Below are 23,706 nucleotides of genomic sequence, written 5' to 3'. Positions count from 1 at the left end.
CAATCTGCATCCTTAAGGCCGGCATATCCCTCACTCTACCATTATCTTCAAGCCAGGGGACCAACGCTGGTTCAAAGAGGAGTGTAGAAGAGCATGCCAGGAGCATCACCAGACGTACCTAAAAATGAGGTGCTAACCTGGGGAAGCTGCAACACAAAGCTACATGCGTGCTGAACAGCGGAAGCAGCATGCTGTAGACAGAGATAAGCGATCTCACAATCAACGGATCAGATCAAAGCTCTGCAGTCCTGCACACCCAGTCGTGAATGCTGGTGGACAATTAAACAACTAACGGGAGAAGGAGGCTCCATGAATATCCCCATTCTCAATGATGGCGGAACCCAGCACGCGAGTGCAAAAGACAAGGCTGAAGCGTTTGCAACCATCTTCAGCCTGGAGTGCTACGTGGATGATCCATATCGGCCTCATCCTGAGGTCCCAACCATTTAAAAACATTTATTCATTCACGGGATGTGGGCACGCTGGTAAGGCCAGCATTTATTGCCCATCCCTAATTGTCCTTGATAAGGTGGTGTTGCGCCGCCTTCTTGAATCACTACAGTCCTTGTGGTGAAGGTACTCCCACAGTACTGACTTTGTCTTAGCAGTTTGGTACAACTGAGTGGTTCGCTAGGCCATTGTTGTGGGTCTATAGTCACATATAGACCCGACCAGCTGAGGACAAATTCCCCAGCTGCCATGGTGGAATTTGAACTTGTGTCTCTGGATCATTAGTCCAGTAACATAACCACTAGGCTACCGTTCACAGAAGCCAGTCTTCAGCCAATTCAATTCACTCCACGTGATACCAAGAAGCGGCTGAGTGCACTGGAGCCAGCAAAGGCTATGGGCCCTGACATCATCCCGACTGCTGTGCTGAAGACGTGTGCTCCAGAACTAGCCTCTAGCCAAGCTGTTCCATTACAGCTACAACACTGGGATATACCCGACAATGTAGAAAATTGCTCAGGTATGCCCTGTCCACAAAATGCAGAACAAATAGAATCCGGCCAATTACTGCCCCATCAGTCTACTCTCAATCATCAGCAAAGTGATGGAAGGTGTCGTCAGCAGTGCTATCAAGCGGTACTTACTCACCAATAACCTGCTCACTGATACTAAGTTTGGGTTCCGGCAGGACCAGGCAGCTCCAGACCTCATTACAGCCTTGGTCCAAACATGGACTAAAGAGCTAAATTCCAGAGGTGAGGTGAGAGTGACTGCCCTTGACATCAAGGGCAGCATTTGACTAAGTGTGGCATCAAGGAGCCCTAGTAAAACTGAAGTCAATGGGAATCAGGGGAAAAACGCTCCACTGGCTGGAGTCATACCCAGCATAAAGGAAGATGGTTGAAGTTGTTGGAAGTCAATCATTTCATTGTTGTGAAATTGTATTATTAGATGATTTCTCTTTTGTTTATGGGGATTCTGTACGTAAATGGAATTTCCCCTTTGTCATTGGTTGACCTTGCCCACAGGATCCCATGGATGCTTGCGACCTGCAAGCACCATGGGATGCATGGCAGGCCCAGAACCACAAGGGCCCAAAGCTCCGGCGACAGCAAGTAAGTGCGGAGTTTTCTTGCGGTTCAGAGGTGTACGCGGGCAGCAAGCCTTTGATTGCAATTTGCAGGCCTTTATTTTCAAACCACTATTATCTTCTTCTTAGGCAGTCCCCCAGAGTCGAGGCTGACTTGCTTCCATACTAAAATGAGTTCTAAGGTGACTGAGGAGTCCAATTCGGGATCTACAGTCTCTGTCACTGGTGGGGCAGGTGGTGGTTGGAGGGACGGATGGGTGGGGTGCTTGGGTTGTCGTGTGCTCCTTCCGCTGTCTGTACTTGGTTTCCGTGTGCTCCCGGCAAAGAAACTCGAGGTGTTCGGCGCCTTCTCGGATGTTTCTCCTCCACTTTGAATGGTTTTGGGCCAGGGATTCCCAAGAGTGGGTAGGGATGTTACATTATTTCAAGGAGGCTTATATAACCACAATTTGTACTCCCTTCGCCTCACCATACTGTCGGTGGGTACTTTAAAAATGCTTTAAAAACTGGCATGAATTTGTTGCGAACTTGCACCCTAGTAATGGCGTATCTACCCTAGTAATGGCATTATTATTATGGTGCGGAAATTGCGCATGACTGACTTATGCCATTACATGCGCTACGTCTACCAGTTTACCTGTTCGGCGCTGAGAATCCAGCGCAGAAGGTAGCAGGCATGGAGTGCAGGTATAGGGGGTTGCGGCAACAGGGTTGCCAAATCCTGCAGGAGCTGGTGGGGAGAGAGGTGTGTCAGGAAGAAAGTGCGCAGGGCCAGTAGCGGCAGGGAAAGCATTTGAAAAAGCACCAGAAGAAGAAAATGAAACCAGGGAAATCTTACTTGCAGGTTGAAAAATGTTTGGAGGAACAGTCACATAGGATAATTTACAAAGGTAGCTAAATATGTGTGGAATTGTACTATATCTTCACCTAGCTTCAGGAGAGCTGAAATGTAAGTATAATTATATAGATACTGTTATGTATGGAGAAAGAGTCAGACTGAACACTGTGAGCTCAAAGTAAAGTGTGACCGGAGTTTTTTATTGCAGGTCTCCAAAGTACCTCTCCAACCTGTAAGGCCTCCTTAAATAGCTGTGCTCCCAAGGGACTATGGGATCCCTTGAGACTCCAGGGGATGAGCCCTCTGGTGGCTATACAGAGTAAATACAAGTTCACATATATAACAACACTCCACCCTCCGAAAGTCAATAGTGTAACTATTTACAATGTGAGTCGATCTGGGGTCCTTCTTGCCCTGGTTGATCGTCTCGGTGTGAAGGCTGGTATTGTTGAATTGTTTGTTGGGCCCTCGCTGGGGTGTTGTGCAGCTGGCCTTACTGGGCTGCCTGGTGTTGGGCCCTGCTGGGCTGCTGCGGATGATGGGTTCTGCTTCGTGGTCAACCGTGGTGCTGGTTGCCACTGGTGCGTATGTTGGGGGATCAAAAAAGGTAGGGTCCAAGGTGGGTTGCTCAGGATAGTCCATGAATCTGAGTTTGATTTGGTCCAAGTGTTTGCGGTGAATGAGTCCATTTGAAAGTTTGACCCGAAACACCCTACTCCCCTCTTTGGCCACGACAGTGCCAGGAAGCCACTTGGGACCTTGTCCATAATTCAATACAAATACAGGATCATTGATTTCAATCTCGAGTGACACATTCGCACTATCATGGTATGTACTTTGTTGAAGCCGCCTGCTTTCTACCTGTTCATGTAGATCAGGGTGAACTAACGAGAGCCTTGTCTTTAATGCTCTTTTCATGAGCAGTTCAGCAGGTGGGATCCCAGTGAGTGAGTGGGGTCTCATGCGGTAGTTAAGCAGGACTCGGGATAGGCGAGTCTGCAGTGAGCCTTCAGTTACCCTCTTCAAGCCTTGCTTGATGGTTTGCACTGCTCTCTCTGCCTGACCATTGGACGCTGGTTTAAACAGGGCAGATGTGACATGTTTGATCCTGTTACGGGTCATGACTTCTTTGAACTCAGCACTGGTAAAACATGGCCTGTTGTCGCTCAACAGGACATTGGGTAAGCCGTGAGTGGCAAACATGGCCCGCAGGCTTTCAGTAGTGGCAGCGGACGTGCTAGCCGACATTATCTCACATTCAATCCACTTGGAATACGCGTCTGTAATCACAAGGAACATTTTACCCAAGAACGGGCCTGCATAGTCGATGTGTACCCTAGACCATGGTTTGGAGGGCAAAGATCATAAACTTAGCGGCGCCTCCCTGGGTACATTGCTTAACTGCAAGCATGTATTACATCTGTGAACGTAGGACTCTAAGTCCGCATCGATATCGGGCCATCACACGTGGGATCTGGCTATCGCTTTCATCATTACGATGACTGGGTGGGTACTGTGAAGGTCATTGATGAAGGTGCCTCTGCCCTTCTTGGGAACTACTACTCAATTGCCCCACAGAAGGCAGTCTGCTTGTATAGACATTTCAGCTTTGCGCCGCTGGAACGGCTTTATCGCTTCCTGCATTTCCACCGCGACACTGGACCAGCTCCCGTGAAGCACACAGCTTTTGACTAGAGATAATAAGGGGTCCTGGCTTGTCCAGGTTTTTGATCTGCCAGGCAGTTACGGGTGATAGCTCACTCTCAAATGCTTCCATAACCATGGCTAAATCTGCGGGCAGCGCCATTTCCACCACCGTGGTAGGCAATGACAGCCTACTGAGAGCATTGGCGCAGTTTTCTGTGCCTGGCCTGTGGCGGATGGCGTAGTTGTATGCGGACAACGTGAGCACCCATCCCTAGATGCAGGCTGAAGCATTGGTATTTATCCCTTTACTCTCGGAAAACGGATATAAGTGACTTATGATCAGTTTCCAATTCGAATTTTAGCCCCAACATGTATTGATGCATTTTCTTCACCCCATAGGCACACGCTAACGCTTCTTTCTCAATCATGCTGTAGGCTCTCTCAGCCTTAGACAGACTCCTGGATGCATAAGCAACCGGTTGAGTTTCCCGAAATCATTAGCTTGTTGCAATACACAGCCGACGCCATATGATGACACATCACATGCTAGTACCAAATGCTTACATGGATCATACAACACAAGCAATTTGTTTGAGCATAACAATTTTCTCGCTTTTACAAAGGCATTTTCTTGGCTTTTGCCCCAAACCCATTCATCCCCTTTTCGTAGTAAGACATGCAGTGGTTCTAACAGTGTGCTGAGACCCGGTAGGGAGTTACCAAAATAGTTCAGGAGTCCCAGAAACGACCGCAGCTCAGTCACGTTCTGTGGCCTCGGTGCGTTCTCGATTGCCTCCGTTTTCGCGTTGGTGGGCCTGATGCCATCTGCCGCAATCCTCCTTCCCAAGAACTCCACTTCAGGCACCAGGAAAACACACTTCGAGCATTTTAACCTGAACCCCATGCGGTTGAGTCGACTAAGAACCTCCTCCAGGTGCTGCAGATTCTCGACTGTGTTCCGACCTGTGACCAAGATGTTGTCCTGGAAGACCACGGTGTGCGGGACCGACTTCAGTAAGCTTTCCATGTTTCTCTGGAATATCGCCGCCGGGCATCTGTTATAAACAAAAAGACCTTTGTGCGTGTTGATGCAGGTGAGGGCCTTCGATGATTCCTCCAGTTCCTGTGTCATGTCGGCTGAAGTCAGATCCAGCTTTGTGAATGTCTTTCCTCCCGCCAGCGTTGCAAAGAGATCATCGGCCTCTGGTAGTGGGTATTGGTCCTGCAGGGAGAAACGATTGATAGTTACTTTGTAATCGCCATAGATTCTGACGGTGCCGTCTCCCTTGAGGACTGGAACGATAGGACTGGCCCACTCGTTGAACTCGATCGGTGAAATGATGCCCTCTTGTTGCAGCCGGTCTAGCTCAATCTCTACCCTTTCTCTCATCATGTAAGGTACTGCTCTCACCTTGTGATGGATGGGTCGCGATCCCGGAATTAGGTGGATCTGCACTTTTGCTCCTTGGAATTTCCCGATGCCTGGTTCGAACAGCGAAGGAAATTTGTTTAAGACCTGGGCACACGAAGTGTCATCAGCGGGCGATAGTGCTCGGACATTGTCCCAGTTCCAGCATATCTTTCCCGGCAAGCTCCTGCCAAGCAGCGTGGGACCATCGCCCGGTACCACCCAGTGTGGTAGCTTGTGCAAAATCCATCGTAGGAGACCTTTATGGTAGCACTGCCGATCACAGGAATCAGTTCTTTTGTGTAAGTTCTTAGTTTCGTGCGAAGTGGAGTTAAAACTGGCCTCGAGGCCTTGTTGCACCACATTCTTTCGAAAGCCTTTTTGCCCATGATGGACTGGCTCGCGCTCGTGTCCAGCTCCATTGACACCGGGAATCCATTAAATTCAACATTCAGCATTATCGGGGGACAATTAGTGGTGAATGTGTGCACCCCATGTACCTCTGCCTCCTCGGTCTGAGGCTCTGGTTTGTCGTGATCCTCCATGGATCTGTCCTCCTCTGCAACATGGTGGTTTGAAGGTTTAACAGGATTAGCAGCTCGCCTGCACACTCGTTGGAGGTGTCCCATTGTTCCACAGCCCTTGCAAACGTATCCTTTGAATCGGCATGAATGGAAACAATGATCACCCCCGCAGCGCCAACAAGGTGTTAATGGCCTTGCATTAATCACCCTTGATGGTGGACTCAGACATCTGCGGACGTGTAGCTGCAGGTATGTGTGACCTGCCCTGTACGCTACGATTCGAAAACAACATCACTTTGTTCACAGTACTTGTAGCAGCACTTATGTGCTGAGAGATTTGCTTCGTATTGTCACTGGTGGCAATGAACGCCTGGGCTATCGCTATGGCCTTACTCAAGGTTGGAGACTCTACAGTCAAAAGTTTGCGAAGTATGGTTTTGTGGCCAATGCCAAGCACACAAAAGTCACTGAGCATGTGCTCCAAATGTCCTTCAAATTCGCAATGTCCTGCAAGGCGTCTTAGCTCGGCGACATAACTCGCCACTTCCTGGCCATCAGACCTTTTGTAGGTGTAGAACCGGTACCTCGCCATCAGAACGCTTTCCTTTGGGTTCAAATGCTCTCGGACCAGTGTGTACAAATCGTCGTACGATTTCTCTGTGGGTTTCGCTGGAGTGAGCAGATTCTTCATGAGGCCATATGTTGGTGCCCCACAGACGGTGAGGGGGATCGCCCTTCATTTGGCAGCGCTCTCGTCCCCATCTAGTTCGTTGGCCACGAGGTATTGGTCGAGTCACTCCACAAAAGTTTCCCCATCATCTCCCTCCGAGAATTTCTCCAGGGTGCCCACTGTTCTCTGCATCTTTGGGTTCGCTATCTGTATCTCATCGCCAGTTATGTATGGAGAAAGAGTCAGACTGAACACTGTGAGCTCAAAGTAAAGTGTGACTGTAGACTTTTATTGCAGGTCTCCAGAGTGCCTCTCCAACCTATGAGGCCTACTTAAACACCTGTGCTCCCAAGGGATTATGGGATCCCTTGGGACTCCAGGGGATGAGCCATCTGGTGGCTGTACAGAGCAAATACAAGTTTACATATATAACAGATACCTTACAGTTTAAGATGAAGACCCAGGTGTGACACACAGGAAATAGCTTGGTGTAAGCATAGGAGGTCTCCGCTGTACATAAAACTTTATAATACATGTACACAGATATGTAACAATAATAAAGGGTTTAAAAATCAGTAAAAAGGAATAAACATTTAATATTACTTTCTATGATAGGTAAAATCAAAGCAAATGGTTCAAAGGATGTCATTAAATCAGTTCTGGAACATAACGTGGAGCTCGATATTGCTTCACTTTTGGAGAAGATCCCAGAGGAAAACAGACAAAACGAGCTTGTGCAGGTAAACAGAAACAGCATCAGATTACAGAATGCCACTACCAGCCTGAAATAAAGCTTTATTGATTTAATATAAATATTCATGTCATTCCTGCCTGCAGCCTTTCTGTCAATGGTTTTCTCTTCTTTCATTACCTCAGCTTTCCTGCTCGCCCACCTCTCATCTGCTCTTCGGACCTAGCGCTCAGTTTCTCACTGCAGCCTTGGGACTGGGCCTGCTGTGCTGTCTCCTCACTCTTACTGGCAGTTTGCATTTACAATATTAGAATCATTTCCTATCGGGCATTTATATAAAAATGCATCATATTGAAATCATAGCAACCCATTTGGTATTTAGAAAATAATCTTATAATACTGAATGGGTGTTTAATAAGAACATAAGAAATAGGAGCAGGAGTAAGCCATACGGCCCCTCGAGCCTGCTCCGCCATTTAATACGATCATGGCTGATCCAATCATGGACTCGGCTCCACTTCCCTGCCCGCTCCCCAAAACCCCTTATTATCGGTTAAGCAACTGTCTAGCTTTGTCTTAAATTTATTCAATGGCCCAGCTTCCACAACTCTCTGAGGCAGCAAATTCCACAGCTTTACAACCCTCTGAGAGAAGAAATTCCTCATCTTAGTTTTAAATGGGCGGCCCCTCATTCTAAGATTATGCCCCCTAGTTCTAGTCTCCCCTATCAGTGGAAACATCCTCTCTGCATCCACTTTGTCAAGCCCCCTCATAATCTTATACGTTTCGATAAGATTACCTCTCATTCTTCTGAATTCCAATCTCCTCAACCTTTCCTCATGGGTCAACCCCCTCATCCTCGGAATCAACCCAGTGAACCTTCTCTGAACTGCCTCCAAAGCAAGTATATCCTTTCATAAATATGGAAACCAAAGCAGAACTTACCGGGATCATTCAAATACTGTATGAATTATTAATTTGTTGGATGCTTTATAATCATTCACACCATTGGAGTTATTTCTCGATTTGGTTCCTATACAAGTTTAAAAAAAAATTTTGCCCATCTTGTCCTACGTATCTGATTGGTCTGTACTTATCATGTGACTGTAAATGAATTTTCACTCAGCTACTGAGGAACATTACCTGTGTTTCTGGTCCTTCACCCATTCTGCAGCCAACTATCCGCCTCTCTCCTTCTCACCCTAGTGCTTAGCCCCACCCTTGCTCTTAGCCCCAATACTCTCCCCATACCTCACTACGATCTCCACTCAAATGTATTTTAAAAATTACTTTATTAGAATTCAAGATTTTGTGATTTTTAGATTTTTTTTTTGTGCAGTTAGAGTACGCTACTCTCCGATATCTGACAGAACTGAAGAAAATGTACAGTTTCTACAGTTGTCTGGGACATCAGCAATCACTGGATAATACCTTCTTAATGAGCAAACTCCAGTTCTGGCGTTTTGTGAAAGACTGTAAATTTCACCATCACGGCCTGAGTCTGGCTAACATGGATAAGATCCTTCATGGTAATTACATCTCCTTCACAGCACAAACTAAAGCTCTTTTACTCAGTTTTTCTGGATGATAATACTGATGTGATGTCACCAAAAACGCCTTTGTGAAGCACTTTGGGACGTTTTACTACATTAAAGGCACTGTAGAACAAGTTGTTGTTGTTGTTGTTGTTATTCTCATTTGGTAGCCATGAAAGACACTGTCGTTGGGGGAGAGGCCTATCTGCCACTGCTGGAGGGGGCCTGGTCGGCGCTGGAAAGGTGGAGGCCCGATGGCCTGGTTGGAGGCTCACCTGAAAAAAAAAATTGCAATTGACTCGGACCCTAAAAAAACCTCTGGCCCTGAGTGAGGCCTCCTCCCCATTCCTGGCCCCACTTGCTGACCGGCCTAACATGGGAATGGCCGATTTCCTGTTCTCCCAGCACTGGTGAGTTGCTGGTGGGGGGGGGGGGGGGGCGGGCAGGGTGGTTGGTGCAGTGCCTACTTGGTGCCTGAAGATCACCAGCGACATGTTAATGAAGTCCGGGACTCTCGATGGCACCAATAGCCACGTTTATTGTGGGCACTACTGAAAAAGTGGCATCCATACATCTAGTCAAAGAGTATTTTTCTTTCTCTGCTACCAAATGACAATGCTAGACAACAGTTCCTTCATTTTTTTTTTAGCGCTCATTTCTGACTCAAAAGTCCTACAGTCAGGACTTGAAAGAAAAAAAGAAAGACTTGCATTTATTTCACGACCACTGGATGTCTCAAAGCGCTTTGCAGCCAATGAAGTACTTTTTGAAGTGTAATCACTGTTGTAATGTAGCAAAACACGGCAATTAATTTGCACACAGCAAGCTCCCACAAACAACAATGTGATAATGATCAAATACTCTATTTTAGTGACGTTGATTGAGGGCTAAATATTGGCCCAGGGCACCAGGGTTTTCTCCCCTGCTGTTCTTTGAAATAGTGCCGTGGGATTGTTTACGTCCACCTGAGAGAGCAGACGGGACCTCAGTTTAACGTCTCATCCAAAAGTCGACACTTCCGACAGTGTAACACTCCCTCAGTACTGCACTAGAGTGTCAACATGGATTTTTGTGCTCTAGTATCTGGAGTGGGACTTGAGCATACAACCTAGGCTAACACTACAGTATAGAACTGAAGGAGTGCTGCATTGTCAGAAGTTCCATCCTTCAGGTGAGATATTGAACTCTTCAGATGACTTTCTTCAAATTGTCATATGTTGTTACAAATGCAAACCAATCTTTTAAAAAAAGTATTGCAAATGTAGTCATTTTCTGTTTTTTCTGAATATAGAGCGGAGCCAAGAATTTAAAAGCAGCTGCCACTCTACAGAGAAATAGTTGATCTGGGAATGTGACTAACAGAAATTACTCTCTAGTTGAACTCAGAACGTGCCTATTTAGAGCACTGAGGGCTGGATTTTAGGCATTTCTATTTTTGGGGCGAAAATAGAGGCGGGGCGGGAAAGTTACCGGCCAGGAATAGTCTGCGCTTTGGGAAGAAAGTTTCGGCATCTGGGACCTGCATCAGGGGATGCAGCGCGAAAGAAGGCATTGTACAATTTTCGAGGTGCAAAAATGGGAAACTCGTGAACTAGAGTGCCGGACCGTGTACGCTCCCAGAGAGACCTGGGGTGGGGGGGGGGGGTGGGGACCTTAAAAAAGAACACAAAAATATTCCCAAAACATTGCCCACGCCACCACAACACAAATTGCTAAAAAAATTTAAAAGACCAAACACTTGCAGTTACCTTCAGAGTATTTTACCTTCCTCACCGTAAATACTAGGGAGCCGAGGATCTAGCGAGAAGGAGGAACTGAAGGAAATCCTTATTAGTCAGGAAATTATTTTAGGGAAATTGATGGGATGAGGGCCGATAAGTCTCCAGGACCTGACAGTCTGCATTCCAGAGTACTTAAGGAAGTGGCCCTCAAAATAGTGGATGCATTGGTGGTCATTTTCCAACGTTCTATAGACTATGGATCAGTTCCTATGGATTGAAGGGTAGCTAATGTAACCCCACTTTTTAAAAAAATGAAGGAGAGAAAACAGGGAATTATAGACTGTTTAGCCTGACATTGGTGGTGGGGAAAATGCTGGAATCAATTATTAAAGATGTAATAGCAGCGCATTTGGAAAGCAGTGACAGGATCGATCCAAGTCAGCATGGATTTATGAAAGGGAAATCCTGCTTGACAAATCTTCTAGAATTTTTTGAGGATGGAATCAGTAGAGTGGACAAGGGAGAATCAATGGATGTGGTGTATATGGACTTTCAAAAGGCTTTTGACAAGGTCCCACACAAGAGATTAGTGTGCAAAATTTAAATCACATGGTATTGGGCGTAATGCAGTGTAATATAATGTAATGTAGAGAACTGGTTGGCAGACAGGAAGCAAAGAGTAGGAATAAACGGGTCCTTTTCAGAATGGTAGGCAGTGACTAGTGAGGTACCGCAAGGTTCACTGCTGGGACCCCAGCTATTTACAATATACATTAATGATTTAGACGAAGGAATGGAATGTAATATCTCCCAAGTTTGCAGATGACACCAAGCTGGGTGGCAGTGTGAGCTGTGAAGAGGATGCTAAGAGGCTGCAGGGTGACTTGGACAGGTTAGATGAGTGGGCAAATGCATGGCAGATGCAGTATAATGTAAATAAATGTGGGTTATCCACTTTGGTGGCAAAAACAGGAAGGCGGAATATTATCTGAATGGTGACAAATTAGGAAAAAGGGAGGTGCAACAAGACCTGGGTGTCATTGTACATCAGTCATTGAAAGTTGGCATGCAGGTACAGCAGGTGAAGAAGGCAAATGGCCTGTTGGCCTTCATAGCGAGAGGATTTGAGTATAGGAGCAGGGAGGTCTTTCTGCAGTTGTACAGGGCCTTGGTGAGGCCACACCTTGAATATTGTGTTCAGTTTTGGTCTCCTAATCTGAGGAAGGACATTCTTGTTATTGAGGGAGTGTAGCGAAGGTTCACCAGACTGATTCCCGGGATGGCAGGATGACATATGAAGAAAGACTGCATCGACTCGGCTTATATTCACTGGAATTTAGAAGAATGAGAGGGGATCTCATAGAAACATATAAAATTCTGACGGGATTAGATAGGTTAGATGCAGGAAGAATGTTCCCGATGTTGGGGAAGTCCAGAACCATTGGTCACAATCTAAGGATAAGGAGTAAGCCATTTAGGACTGAGATGATGAGAAACTTCTTCACTCAGAGAATTGTGAACCTGTGGAATTCTCTACCACAGAAAGTTGTTGAGGCCAGTTCGTTAGATATATTCAAAAGAAGTTAGATGTGGCCCTTACGGCTAAAGGGATCAAAGGATATAGAGAGAAAGCAAGAATGGGGTATGAAACCATGATCATATTGAATGGTGGTGCAGGTTCGAAGGGCCGAATGGCCTACTCCTGCACCTATTTTCGATGTTTCAGTGCTGTTGGCTATGCTGGATTTCCCAGGCAGTCATTGTGGGAGCACTACATTGATGCGGAGATTCAGCTTCGCCTCCAGTGCGCCAGCGCAGCCTTCGGCCGTCTGAAGAAAAGAGTGTTTGAAGACCAGGCCCTCAAATTTACCACCAAACTCATGGTCTACAGGGCTGTAGTAATATCCGCTGTCCTGTATGGATCTGAGGCATGGACAATGTATAGAAGGCACCTCAAGTCGCTGGAGATATATCACCAACGATGTCTCCGCAAGATCCTGCAAATCCCTTGGGAGGACAGGCGCACCAACATCAGGCTAACATTCCCAGTATTGAAGCACTGACCACACTCGATCAGCTTCGCTGGGCAGGCCACATAGTACGCATGCCACATACGAGACCCCCTAAGCAAATGCTTTATGCAGAGCTCCTTCATGGTAAACGAGCCAAAGGACGACAGCGGAAACATTATAAGGACACCCTCAAAGCCTCCCTGGTAAAGTGCGACATCACCACTGACACCTGGGAGACCCTGGCCGAAGACCGCCCAACGTGGAGAAAGTCCATCCGGGAGGGCGTTGAGCTCTTTGAGTCTCAACGCAAAGAGCACGAAGCGACCAAGCGCAGGCAGCGAAAGGAGCGTGCAGCAAAGGAGCCAGCCCCACCCACCCTTTCCCTTGATGAAGTCTGTCCCATCTGTAACAGGGTCTGTGGCTGTTCAGCCGTCAAAGAACTCACTTTGGGAGTGGAAGCAAGTCCTCCTCGATTCTGAGGGACTGCCTATGATGACGATGATGATGCTGACTTCAGGGCGGACTGGTTGGGGAAAAGTCAGTGTCACAATGAGAGGCGCTGCACACCCGGCGCGGCTCTTCCCGGCGGTGCTGCTGAGCGCTGCCGCAAAACCGGACCGGAGGATCGTGAAGCGGCGCTGGAGGCAAAACCCAGAGCGCAAAGGAACAGAAAATACAGCCCCATGACTTTGTTGCCATAAACGGACAGGCCAGATAACACACAGCACTACCTTAGCAGTAGAATAATATTTTGTGTGTTATGCAAAGCAGTGCTGCTGTCTTTATCAAATGACGTATCATCCAACTTACCTTGACCAATGCCACTGAAGATCCACTAGTATTTATTTTATAATACAAAACAAGTTGCTAAATGTCCTGCTCACCGGGGTGAGAAATGTCAATGCTGGTAAATGGGACACTCTTAGCACTTAGGCCGTGATTTTACTAACCACGGTGGGTCCATGGCAGGCGAATTTGGTGGTGGGTCCCGATCCTACTGCTGGCTCCATCCCGCTCTGTAAAATGAATTTCCCTTGATGAGGCTTGTTAAGCCCGCCCAGCGCATTTCCTGGCCAATTAGCGGAAGCGGGCCTGGTGATGTCATAAGAACATAAGAAATAGGAGCAGGAGTAGGCATTTGGCCCATCGAGCCTGCTCCGCCATTCAATAAGATCATGGCTGATCTGATCATGGACTCAGTTCCACTTTCCTGCCCGTTCCCCATAACTCTTTATTCCCTTATTGCTCAAAAATCTGTCATCTCCGCCTTAAATATATTCAAAGACCTAGCCTCCACAGCTTTCTAGGGCAGAGAATTCCACAGATTTACAACCCGTTGAGAAAAGAAATTCCTCCTCATCTCAGTTTTAAATGGGCGGCCCCTTATTCTGAGACTATGCCCCCTAGTTTTAGTTTCCCCTATGAGTGGAAATATCCTTTCTGCATCCACCTTGTTGAGCCCCCTCACTATCTTATATGTTTCGATAAAATTACCTCTCATTCTTCTGAACTCCAATGTGTATAGGCCCAACCTACTCAACCTATCTTCATAAGTCAATCCCCTCATCTCCGGAATCAACCTAGTGAACCTTCTCTGAACAGCCTCCAATGCAAGTATATCCTTCCTTAAAAACAGAGACCAAAGCTGCACACAATACTCCAGATATGGCCTTACCAATACCCTGTACAGTTGTAGCAGGACTTCTCTGCTTTTATACTCTATCCCCCTTGCAATAAAGGCCAACATTCCATTTGCCTTCCTGATTACTTGCTGCACCTGCATACTAACTTGTTATTTGATGATGCGTCATCAGCCGGTTTCCTTAAAGGGACCATGGCTAACTTCAATTTGACATTTGTGCTGTCAGTGTTCTATGACATTTGTGCTGTCAGTGTTCTACAACATTGAGGTGCTGCAAATACTGACAAGCCTTTCATAAAGGCACAGGGCTACACCCAAGGCTCTCCCATAACTCCCTCTATATGCTTATGGAGGGAGTCTCAGCACGCAGGGAGGTTCTCTTCCCTTTCCATGGCGGAAGAGACCTCCCTAGGAGATCAACACAGCCTGGTTGCAAATTGCGCAGGGGGGCACAAGCAGGGATGCGATCAGGAGGACCAGGGTGCAGTGGCGCAAATCTTTCAATGATCTCAGTAGATCACAAAATGGTTAGTACAAAACCACACTCAACCTCATCCTGCTGTGCCTCTCATCACATTCCCATCACTCTACTTTCCCTACCCTACTCCTGCACACCCTTCTCACACCAACTTACCTTGCACCTCCACCCATCCCTCTGTATCTATATTATCACATCCCTGTCACACGAGCCACCCCACACTCTCACTCATCCTAGTGCAATCATACTAACTAACAAGTCACAAGGGTAGGCACTTTGGTGTTTTATGTAATGTTCATGTAAAGTTTCAGTTAATGTGGTGTAAAACATTGAAACCTTTATTTTCAACACTTTATGTTCTTGGACAGATTTGTGTGCACCTTTGGAAGTGGCTTAGTGAGTTGCAGTGAATGGTGAGACATAATGGTAACCCGGCAATGGTCATGAGAGTGAAAGGAATGGCCTGGGCATTGCAGGGATACTTTATGGTGTTGGTGTGGGTGGTGCTAACCTGGTGCATCATGTGGCAGCCATGCTGTACAGCATCAAGTGAAGTAAATCTGCCTTGGCCTCCCGGGCAGCAATGTGGTCAGGTGCTGATGCCCTGTGTCCTGTGCAGCATCAGGTGATTGTGGAGAAGGTTGGTGTTGTTGTTGGTGCTGCTGGTGTGCGAGCTGATCGTGGTGGGATTCTGAGGACCAAGGTGAGAGAGTATAAAGGGCGCCCATACTGAAGGGATAGATGGCAGGTGAAGTAGAGATGACAGAAGCGATCTGTCAATGGTAAGAGAGGTAATGAGGTCAGACTGGATGGAGGCTTGTGTAAAGACTTGCAGTGTGGTGAATCTGTTGTGGAAATGCAATGAGGAAGAGCTTGTGGCTGAGGGAAGCTATCTCTGTAAGGTGAGAACTTTTACTGTACATTTGAAGATGTCAACTCAACAGCTGATTCAATGACCACTGAATTCCCGCTTTAGTGTGACAGACATGGTCCACGGCCAGCGTGGACCCCATGGGCGAGCATGTAAAATCAAAAGGAGAGCTCAAATGTATTCTTAATGATTTCTAAACAAGGCTATAAGTACCTGAATTGGGCTCCCCCGCCGCTGTGTGTCGGGTCCACTCAGCGCTGACAGAGCCGACATAGGGAAAGGTGCATGACGGCGGGGTCCCGACCTGCTGGGGCAGTAAAACACTTTCCCAACTGACCCGCCACCTATCGCGCCCGTTGACCCCCCGGAAAATCTTGGCCTTGGTGCCGCTATCAAGCATGCCCAGTTGAGGTGTAGCAAACTTGGAGATATTACACTCAATTCCTTCATCTAAATCATTAATGCATAGTGTAAATAACTGGGATCCCAGCACTGAGCCCTGCGGCACCCCACTATTCACTGCCTGCCATTCTGAAAAGGACCCGTTTATCTCGCCCCTCTGCTTCTTGTCTGCCAACCAGTTCTCTATCCATGTCAGTACATTACCCCCAGTACCATGTGCTTTAATTTTGCACACCAATCTCTTGTGGGACCTTGGCAAAAGCCTTTTGAAAGTTCAAATACACCACATCCATTGGTTCACCCTTGTCCACTCTACCAGTTACATCCTCAAAAAATTCCAGAAGATTTGTCAAGCAGGATTTCCCTTTCATAAATCCATGCTGACTTGGATCGATCCCGTCACTGCTTTCCAAATGCGCTGCTATTTCATCTTTAATAATTGATTCCAACATTTTCCCCACTACTGATGTCAGGCTAACCGGTCTATAATTACCTGTGTTCTCTCTCCCTCCTTTCTAAAAAAGTGATGTTACATTAGCTACCCTCCAGTCCATAGGAACCGATCCAGAGTCAATAGACTGTTGGAAAATGATCACCAATGCATCCACTATTTCTAGGGCTACTTCCTTAAGTACTCTGGGATGCAGACTATCAGGCCCCGGGGATTTATTGGCCTTCAATCCCATCAATTTCCCTAACACAATTTCCCGCCTAATAAGGCTTTCCTTCAGTTCCTCCTTCTCACTGGACCCTCGGTCCTCTAGTATTTCCGGAAAGTTATTTGTGTCTTCCTTCGTGAAGACAGAACCATTGAAGGTTGGCATGCAGGTACAGCAGGCAGTAAAGAAAGCAAATGGCATGCTGGCCTTCATAGCGAGGGGATTTGAGTATAGGAGCAGGGAGGTCTTTCTGCAATTGTACAGGGCCTTGGTGAGACCACACCTTGAGTATTATGTGCAGTTTTGGTCTCCTAATCTGAGGAAGGACATTCTTGCTATAGAGGGAGTGCAGCGAAGGTTCACCAAACTGATTCCCGGGATGGCAGGACTAACATATGAAGAAAGACTGGATCGACTAGGCTTATATTCACTGGAACTTAGAAGAATGAGAGGGGATCTCATAGAAACATATAAAATTCTGATGGGATTGGATAGATTAGATGCAGGAAGAATGTTCCCGATGTTGGGGAGGTCCAGAACCAGGGGTCACAGTCTAAGGATAAGGGGTTAGCCATTTAGGACCGAGATGAGGAGAAACTTCTTCACTCAGAGAATTGTGAACCTGTGTAATTCTCTACCACAGAAAGTTGTTGAGGCCAGTTTGTTAGATATACTCAAAAGGGAGTTAGATGTGGCCCTTATGGCTAAAGGGATCAAGGTATGGAGAGAAAGCAGGAATGGGGTACTGAAGTTGCATGATCAGCCATGATCATATTAAATGATGGTGCAGACTCGAAGGGCCGAATGGCCTACTCCTGCACCTATTTTCTATGTTTCTATGTGCCCTATGTCATTGTGTGACCCAGTCTCACCCAACAGCACCATTTAAGATAAAGGCATTGATAAAATGTAAAAATCTATTGGTGTGCGTAAAATGTCAGGACTGGAATAAAAATCTTGCTAGTTTACAAAGGATACATTCCATTCTAACCTTTTATTTTATGCATTAGAATCAAGGTTACTGTATCCATACGGTCCGAATTCATGACCTATGCGGTGTTATAAATTCAAAGTAATTTGAAAGTGTTAAGCATTTATCCTCCAGAAAAGCTGGATATTAAACCACTAATTTTCTGACTGTTGCAGGAAAGTTTACGTCAGTGCAGGACACTCACTCTCCATTTGAGACATTGCTGCTGGGGAAGTTCCTGAGCTACATCGTTATCCTGGCATATCACATTTACCACAAGGAGCACCAGTAAGGGACCAATATTTAGTTACTGCGCCATTCAGAAAAATTGCTGGAAATTATTCAGCCATTTTCCTTCCGTCCATTTAAATTGATTATTAATGTATGAACTGCATCTTTGTGTTTATTACACCTTTTTCATTTTGAATCACATTGATTGTGTATCTCATGACACACTATGAAAGTTGTAATATTTTTTAAAGTGTCAATGTATACATTGTATGATTGTGACAATTCTATAACAGCGTTGGCTGTTGAAAACTGAAGTTTCGTTCAATGTAACTGTTCCCCCATTTCTAATTAAACTTTAATATCTCCTGCTAGCCAGCATCCTTCCTTTAGGTTAATCTTTTAAGCATACTGAGGTCACGATGGGTTAATGAAACATTTTTGTTTTAGTTGTTTAAGTGCCTCTTGAATTGGGTAGGAGAATAGATATGTAGTGTGGACTCCTAACCACAATAAACTAATTATTTGTATGCTAACTCCTTTGAAAATGTACTCGGGAAAAATTAGGCTATGCATGGGTATGAGGATCATAGGAATAATATTACTATAACTGATACAATAGCAAAATGCTACGATGCTTGAATCTGAAATAATAGAAAATGCTGGAAATCTTAGCAGGTCAGGCAGCATCTGTGGAGAGAGAAACAGAATTAATGTTTTGGGTCGATGGCGAATGTTCGAAAGAACAGATTCTTAAGGAGCACTGAAAGGGGAAGGAGAGGAAAGAACAAAAGGGAAGGTCTGTGATAGGGTGGAAGGCAGGAGAGATTTGAGAGACAAAAGGGATGATGGGCCAAATTAAGATGGTAATGGCACAAGTTAGGAAACAAAAGATGAGTCTAGATAGGATGTGAATGGTGGAATCATCACCAGTTGCCATGGAAACAGAGAGAAAAATAAAAAGGGGGGGGGGGGGTTGGTGGTGGGTTGCCTGACCTGCTGAGATTTCTAGCATTTTCTGTTTTTATTACTATAACTGGGGGTCCTTGTGCATGAATCCCAAAAAGTTAGTTTGCAGGTGCAGCAGGTAATCAGGAAGGCGAATGGAATGTTGGCCTTCATTGCGAGAGGGATGGAGTACAAAAGCAGGGAGGTCCTGCTGCAACTGTACAGGGTATTGGTGAGGCCACACTTGGAGTACTGCGTGCAGTTTTGGTCACCTTTCTTAAGGAAGGATATACTAGCTTTGGAGGGGGTACAGAGACGATTCACTAGGCTGATTCCGGAGATGAGGGGGTTACCTTATGATGATAGATTGAGTAGACTGGGTCTTTACTCGTTGGAGTTCAGAAGGATGAGGGGTGATCTTATAGAAACATTTAAAATAATGAAAGGGATAGACAAGATAGAGGCAGAGAGGTTGTTTCCACTGGTCGGGGAGACTAGAACTAGGGGGCACAGCCTCAAAATACGGGGGAGCCAATTTAAAACCGAGTTGAGAAGGAATTTCTTCTCCCAGAGGGTTGTGAATCTGTGGAATTCTCTGCCCAAGGAAGCAGTTGAGGCTAGCTCATTGAATGTATTCAAATCACAGATAGATAGATTTTTAACCAATAAGGGAATTAAGGGTTAGAGGGAGTGGGCGGGTAAATGGAGCTGAGTCCACGTCCAGATCAGTCATGATCTTGTTGAATGGCGGAGCAGGCTCGAGGGGCTAGATGGCCTACTCCTGTTCCTAATTCTTATGTTCTTATGTAACTGATCAGGCAGTCCATGGAATAATATGGTTCCAGACTTGCTGCGACCATGGTAGATTTTAACTGGTCAGGGTTGAGTGATGTTGGGTTGATATCGAGTGTTGTGCTTGATTGTGTTTGTATTGTGGGAGGTGATGGGGTGGGATGACAGGACGACTTCTTATTACTTAGAAATGTTACCTGTGGCTATTTGCCTTCCTCAGGCGATTAAATAAATTAGGGAGAGCTTGACAGTACAGAGCACACTGGAAGTGGTGAGCATGGTGCCCATAGAGGAGTCACGTTATTCCATTTAGTTGCAAGCATCCTGTGGGCCTGTTTCCAGTGCGTGTTTGTTTGGCAGCTGCTTTTATTTCCTGTTGGTCTGGGGTGAACGCAAAGAAATGTGGAGCTATATTTTGGTTGTGTTCGGAGAAGAAATCTGATAATCTGAGAGTATCGGGATCTAATCCGAGGGCTCTGTGGTAATGTATAGCTTCAGTAGCAGTGACCATGCGTCAGTGGCCAGTTTTATGTTGAAGGTTAATGCGGGAGAAACATCTTTGTTGTTTTGAGGAGAACACTATATAAAATGACATAGAATATACAGCACGCAAACAGGCCATTAGGTCCAACTAGTCCATGCAGGCCTCCTCCCATCCTTCCCCATCTAACTCTATCGCATTCCTTTCTCCCTCATATGCTTGTCTAGATTCCCCTTAAATGCATCTATGCCATTCGCCTCAACTACTCCCTGTAGGCCACTCAAGGGTGTAACTGCTGTAAATATACTGTTTGTACTGAATACTAGTAGTTGTTTAATACTAAATCAATTTGTTTTAGCTCAAGCTTTGGTCAGATAGAATGTATGTTCAAACATCTTACACACTGCAGGGTTATCTGTTTAACTCCTGGATCTTGCTGCATTTGCACTCTAGATAGTGGGCCACAACAGGCAACTGTGGTTCGTAAAGGATGCAAGGTCTGCTTATATCAATGAGCTGCATCCAAGAGAAATATCTAGTGTAAAAACCCCAAAACATAACACTGCTCCTTGTCTACTGTAACTTTCTCAAACTGAACCAATACCCTTTGTCACAATGATGGAATTCTCATTTCAGAGGTCCGGGTCCAGTTCTGGTTGCTTGTTTTTCCAAGTTGATGACCAAGAACCTTATTCCTTATGCCTGCAATGTTAACGGTATGTACAATTTGCATAAATTAATAAAGTAACCAGTAATAGTACACAATGACCTGCTGTACTTGTACCAAAAACGTAGAACGTGGGATTGTCAGCAGTAAGGATGCATTCTGAAGACCTGAAGGAATGATTTGCATCTATGGGTATGCTGACCTTGTCACTTGTGAATTATGGACAGTGTCACAAGTGGGTTGGAAATCATTCCTGAGCATCATTTTAGAAACATAGAAAATAGGTGCAGGAGTAGGCCATTCGGCCCTTTGAGCCTGCACCGCCATTCAATGAGTTCATGGCTGAACATGCAACTTCAGTACCCCATTCCTGCTTTCTCACCATACCCCTTGATCCCCCTAGTAGTAAGGACTACATCTAAGTAATTTTGAATATATTTCGTAAATTGGCCTCAACATCTTTCTGTGATAGAGAATTCCACAGGTTCACCACTCTCTGGGTGAAGAAGTTTCTCCTCCCGCCACCCAGTTCCGTGTCATCCGAAAACCTGGAGACATCACACTCAATTTCATCCTCCAAATCATTAATATATATTGTAAAGAGCTGGGGTCCCAGCACCGAGCCCTGCGGCACTCCACCAGTCACCGCATGCCACTCCGAAAAGGACCCATCCATCCTTTGCCAATGGTTCTTCCTCTGCTCTGAACAGTAAAATATGAAATAGCATTGTAACCCTGTAATACATACTGAATCACACCATACAGCTGCTAACATTTTGCTGCCGTCAATGTGAAGGTCAGAGCATGTAGTTCAGGGGAAGGTGGTTATTCTCTGACTTGCCAATTTCTACACTGCACATAACATCAGCAAACTCTGCAGTCCAGACAACCTGCAGCTGATATCGTGCATGCTCTATACACGCTCATTATAGATATTGCATGTGAAAGTAGTTCCATGCACAGCTCTAACTGCATTCGTCCAGTGAAAATACAACTTCATATTTCACTAACAAAAGTTTCACTTGTTGTATTAAAAAAAACTTATAATAAAATTGTGCATCGACACTTTTGCAAAGTGAAACCTCTTGTGCATTCATACACACAACACGCAACTAAGTTGAGAGGACAAATATTCTACCTGCATTGCTTGTCATCATAATCTGTTTCTCAGACATAGACTAATTTGTAACTTGGAATATATCAACCCATCATCTTCACTGGCCTGCTCCTTTGAGAAAACATACATAAATGTTCCTGAAAATGATTTTGGTGAGGAAGCAGTGGTGAAGTATGTAACATATTTTTCAGCATTGTGATAGTCAGTGAAGTGCAGAGTATAGATTTGGGGGAGAAATTCGGGAGCACCCTGTTTGTGGCGCTAACTTTTAAAAGTAGAAAAAATTAGCGCCAGGTGCTAATCTTTTTCTACTTTAAAAAAAATTCGGGGTTTGCGCTCCAGGATGGAAGTGGAGCGCTAACTCAGATGCCTCACTCCCTCCTGGAGCGCAAGAGGCAACAGGCGGGGTGGTAAGTTGAGCAGTGCTGCACACTGGGCCATGCAGCGCTGCTGCGTTGGAAGGCCCCTTCCCTCCCTTAAAGGCAAATGCCATCGCTGCAGGCTCTGCAAAATAAAACCTTACCTACTCCCCGATGGTAGCCGCGATCCTCCCGGATCAGCCCGATGCACTGTAGCAGTGTGCCGGGCTGATCGATCACGGGCAAAGAAGAGCGGCAACAAACTTGAAAGAGAACAGTTAAATGTTTTTTGAACTTGCCTCGGTCACCTCGCCTTTAAGCCTAGCCCCCAAAGCGCCCGGCCTCCCAATGCACGCCTCCTGCAGCTGCCGGTGTTTTCAGCCGCCGATGCTGCAGGGGACGGAACCCAAGTTCGGTACCAGGGTGCTACCGGGGTGATGCGCACGGCGATGAGGTCATGATCTCCGAGCGAAGGGGATCGGGGCGCAATGCCACACCGCCGCCGCAAACCTCCCACCAAATATAACGGGAGTCGATGTTATCGCCGCGCCCGGTTGGTACCTGGTTGGCGCCCCGTTATTGCCCCCCGGAGGCAACGGGAGCCGCTAAGGAGGCAAATTCCTGGTCCTTTGTTTTTTTTAACCAATAAGGGAATTAAGGGTTACGGGGAGCGGGCGGGTAAGTGGAGCTGAGTCCACGGCCAGATCAGCCATGATCTTGTTGAATGGCGGAGCAGGCTCGAGGGGCTAGATGACCTACTCCTGTTCCTAATTCTTATGTTCTTATGAGATGGTTTTCTATATTTTTATAAAATATGAACTTTACCGTCTTATGAATAGTTGATTACATTGCTGTTTTTGTATCCCAATAAAGCAGTAAGATGGAAATGTGGCATGCATACTGAACTGAGCAGCATTTAAAAGGAGAAATTAGGAGGTTAAACGATAAATGTAACCAACCTTGCTGTTTTCCCTTTGTTCTCTGATTCCTGATGGGCTCCCTTTTGATGCAGGGAATTTATTTCAAGAACGTCAAAGTACTGAAATCGCACTTGGCTACGTAAATAAATGCTGGGAGGTGTACAGAGTTTACTGTGAACAAACCCGTAGGCCACCCAACACCAACATCATGACAATGAGGCACTTCATATGGATGCTCAAGGTACACTCAGTCTTGTCTGCAACAATGATTTATCTCATGATAGAATATTATATTAAGGAATATCACTAGTCACTGACATTTTTTTATGGTATTATTACAAGCTTAGGGTCTTGTCTTGGGTATTATCTTAGGTACAGTGGTACTAGTCACTGCCATGAGGATCAGCATCTTAAGTTTAGGGGTGTGCTCCGAACTCCCCAACATCTAACTCCATGGTAGCACACCCCAGGGGTGTAATGTTGGTACTCCCTTGTGGTCTGAACTAGATATATTTGTGTCTTTTGCATGTCTGTTTCTTCAATCTTTTGAGAAATCACTTGGTAAGGTGATAGAATCATGACACTG

At 45.9% G+C, this 23,706-nt stretch overlaps 1 protein-coding gene across 6 annotated transcripts in view; it reads left to right on the top strand.

The window, feature by feature from the left end:
• rsph10b (radial spoke head 10 homolog B) overlaps positions 1-23,706 on the top strand; it is a 145,361-nt gene that overhangs the window by 35,678 nt on the left and 85,977 nt on the right. For 5 of the 6 annotated variants that reach the window (XM_070900775.1, XM_070900778.1, XM_070900774.1 and 2 more), the window contains exons 9-13: positions 7,243-7,367; positions 8,658-8,847; positions 17,785-17,896; positions 20,694-20,773; positions 23,213-23,361. In XM_070900775.1, coding sequence (XP_070756876.1) covers positions 7,243-7,367; positions 8,658-8,847; positions 17,785-17,896; positions 20,694-20,773; positions 23,213-23,361 — 656 coding nt within the window. The remainder of the gene's footprint in view (positions 1-7,242; positions 7,368-8,657; positions 8,848-17,784; positions 17,897-20,693; positions 20,774-23,212; positions 23,362-23,706) is intronic. The other variant, XM_070900776.1, reaches the window with a different exon arrangement.

The sequence above is a fragment of the Pristiophorus japonicus genome, chromosome 15 (assembly GCF_044704955.1).
Source record: "Pristiophorus japonicus isolate sPriJap1 chromosome 15, sPriJap1.hap1, whole genome shotgun sequence".
Classification (NCBI taxonomy): Eukaryota; Metazoa; Chordata; class Chondrichthyes; family Pristiophoridae; genus Pristiophorus; species Pristiophorus japonicus.
The sequence above is the reverse complement of the archived record's forward strand: the minus strand, read 5'-3'. Positions and strand labels throughout refer to the sequence as shown.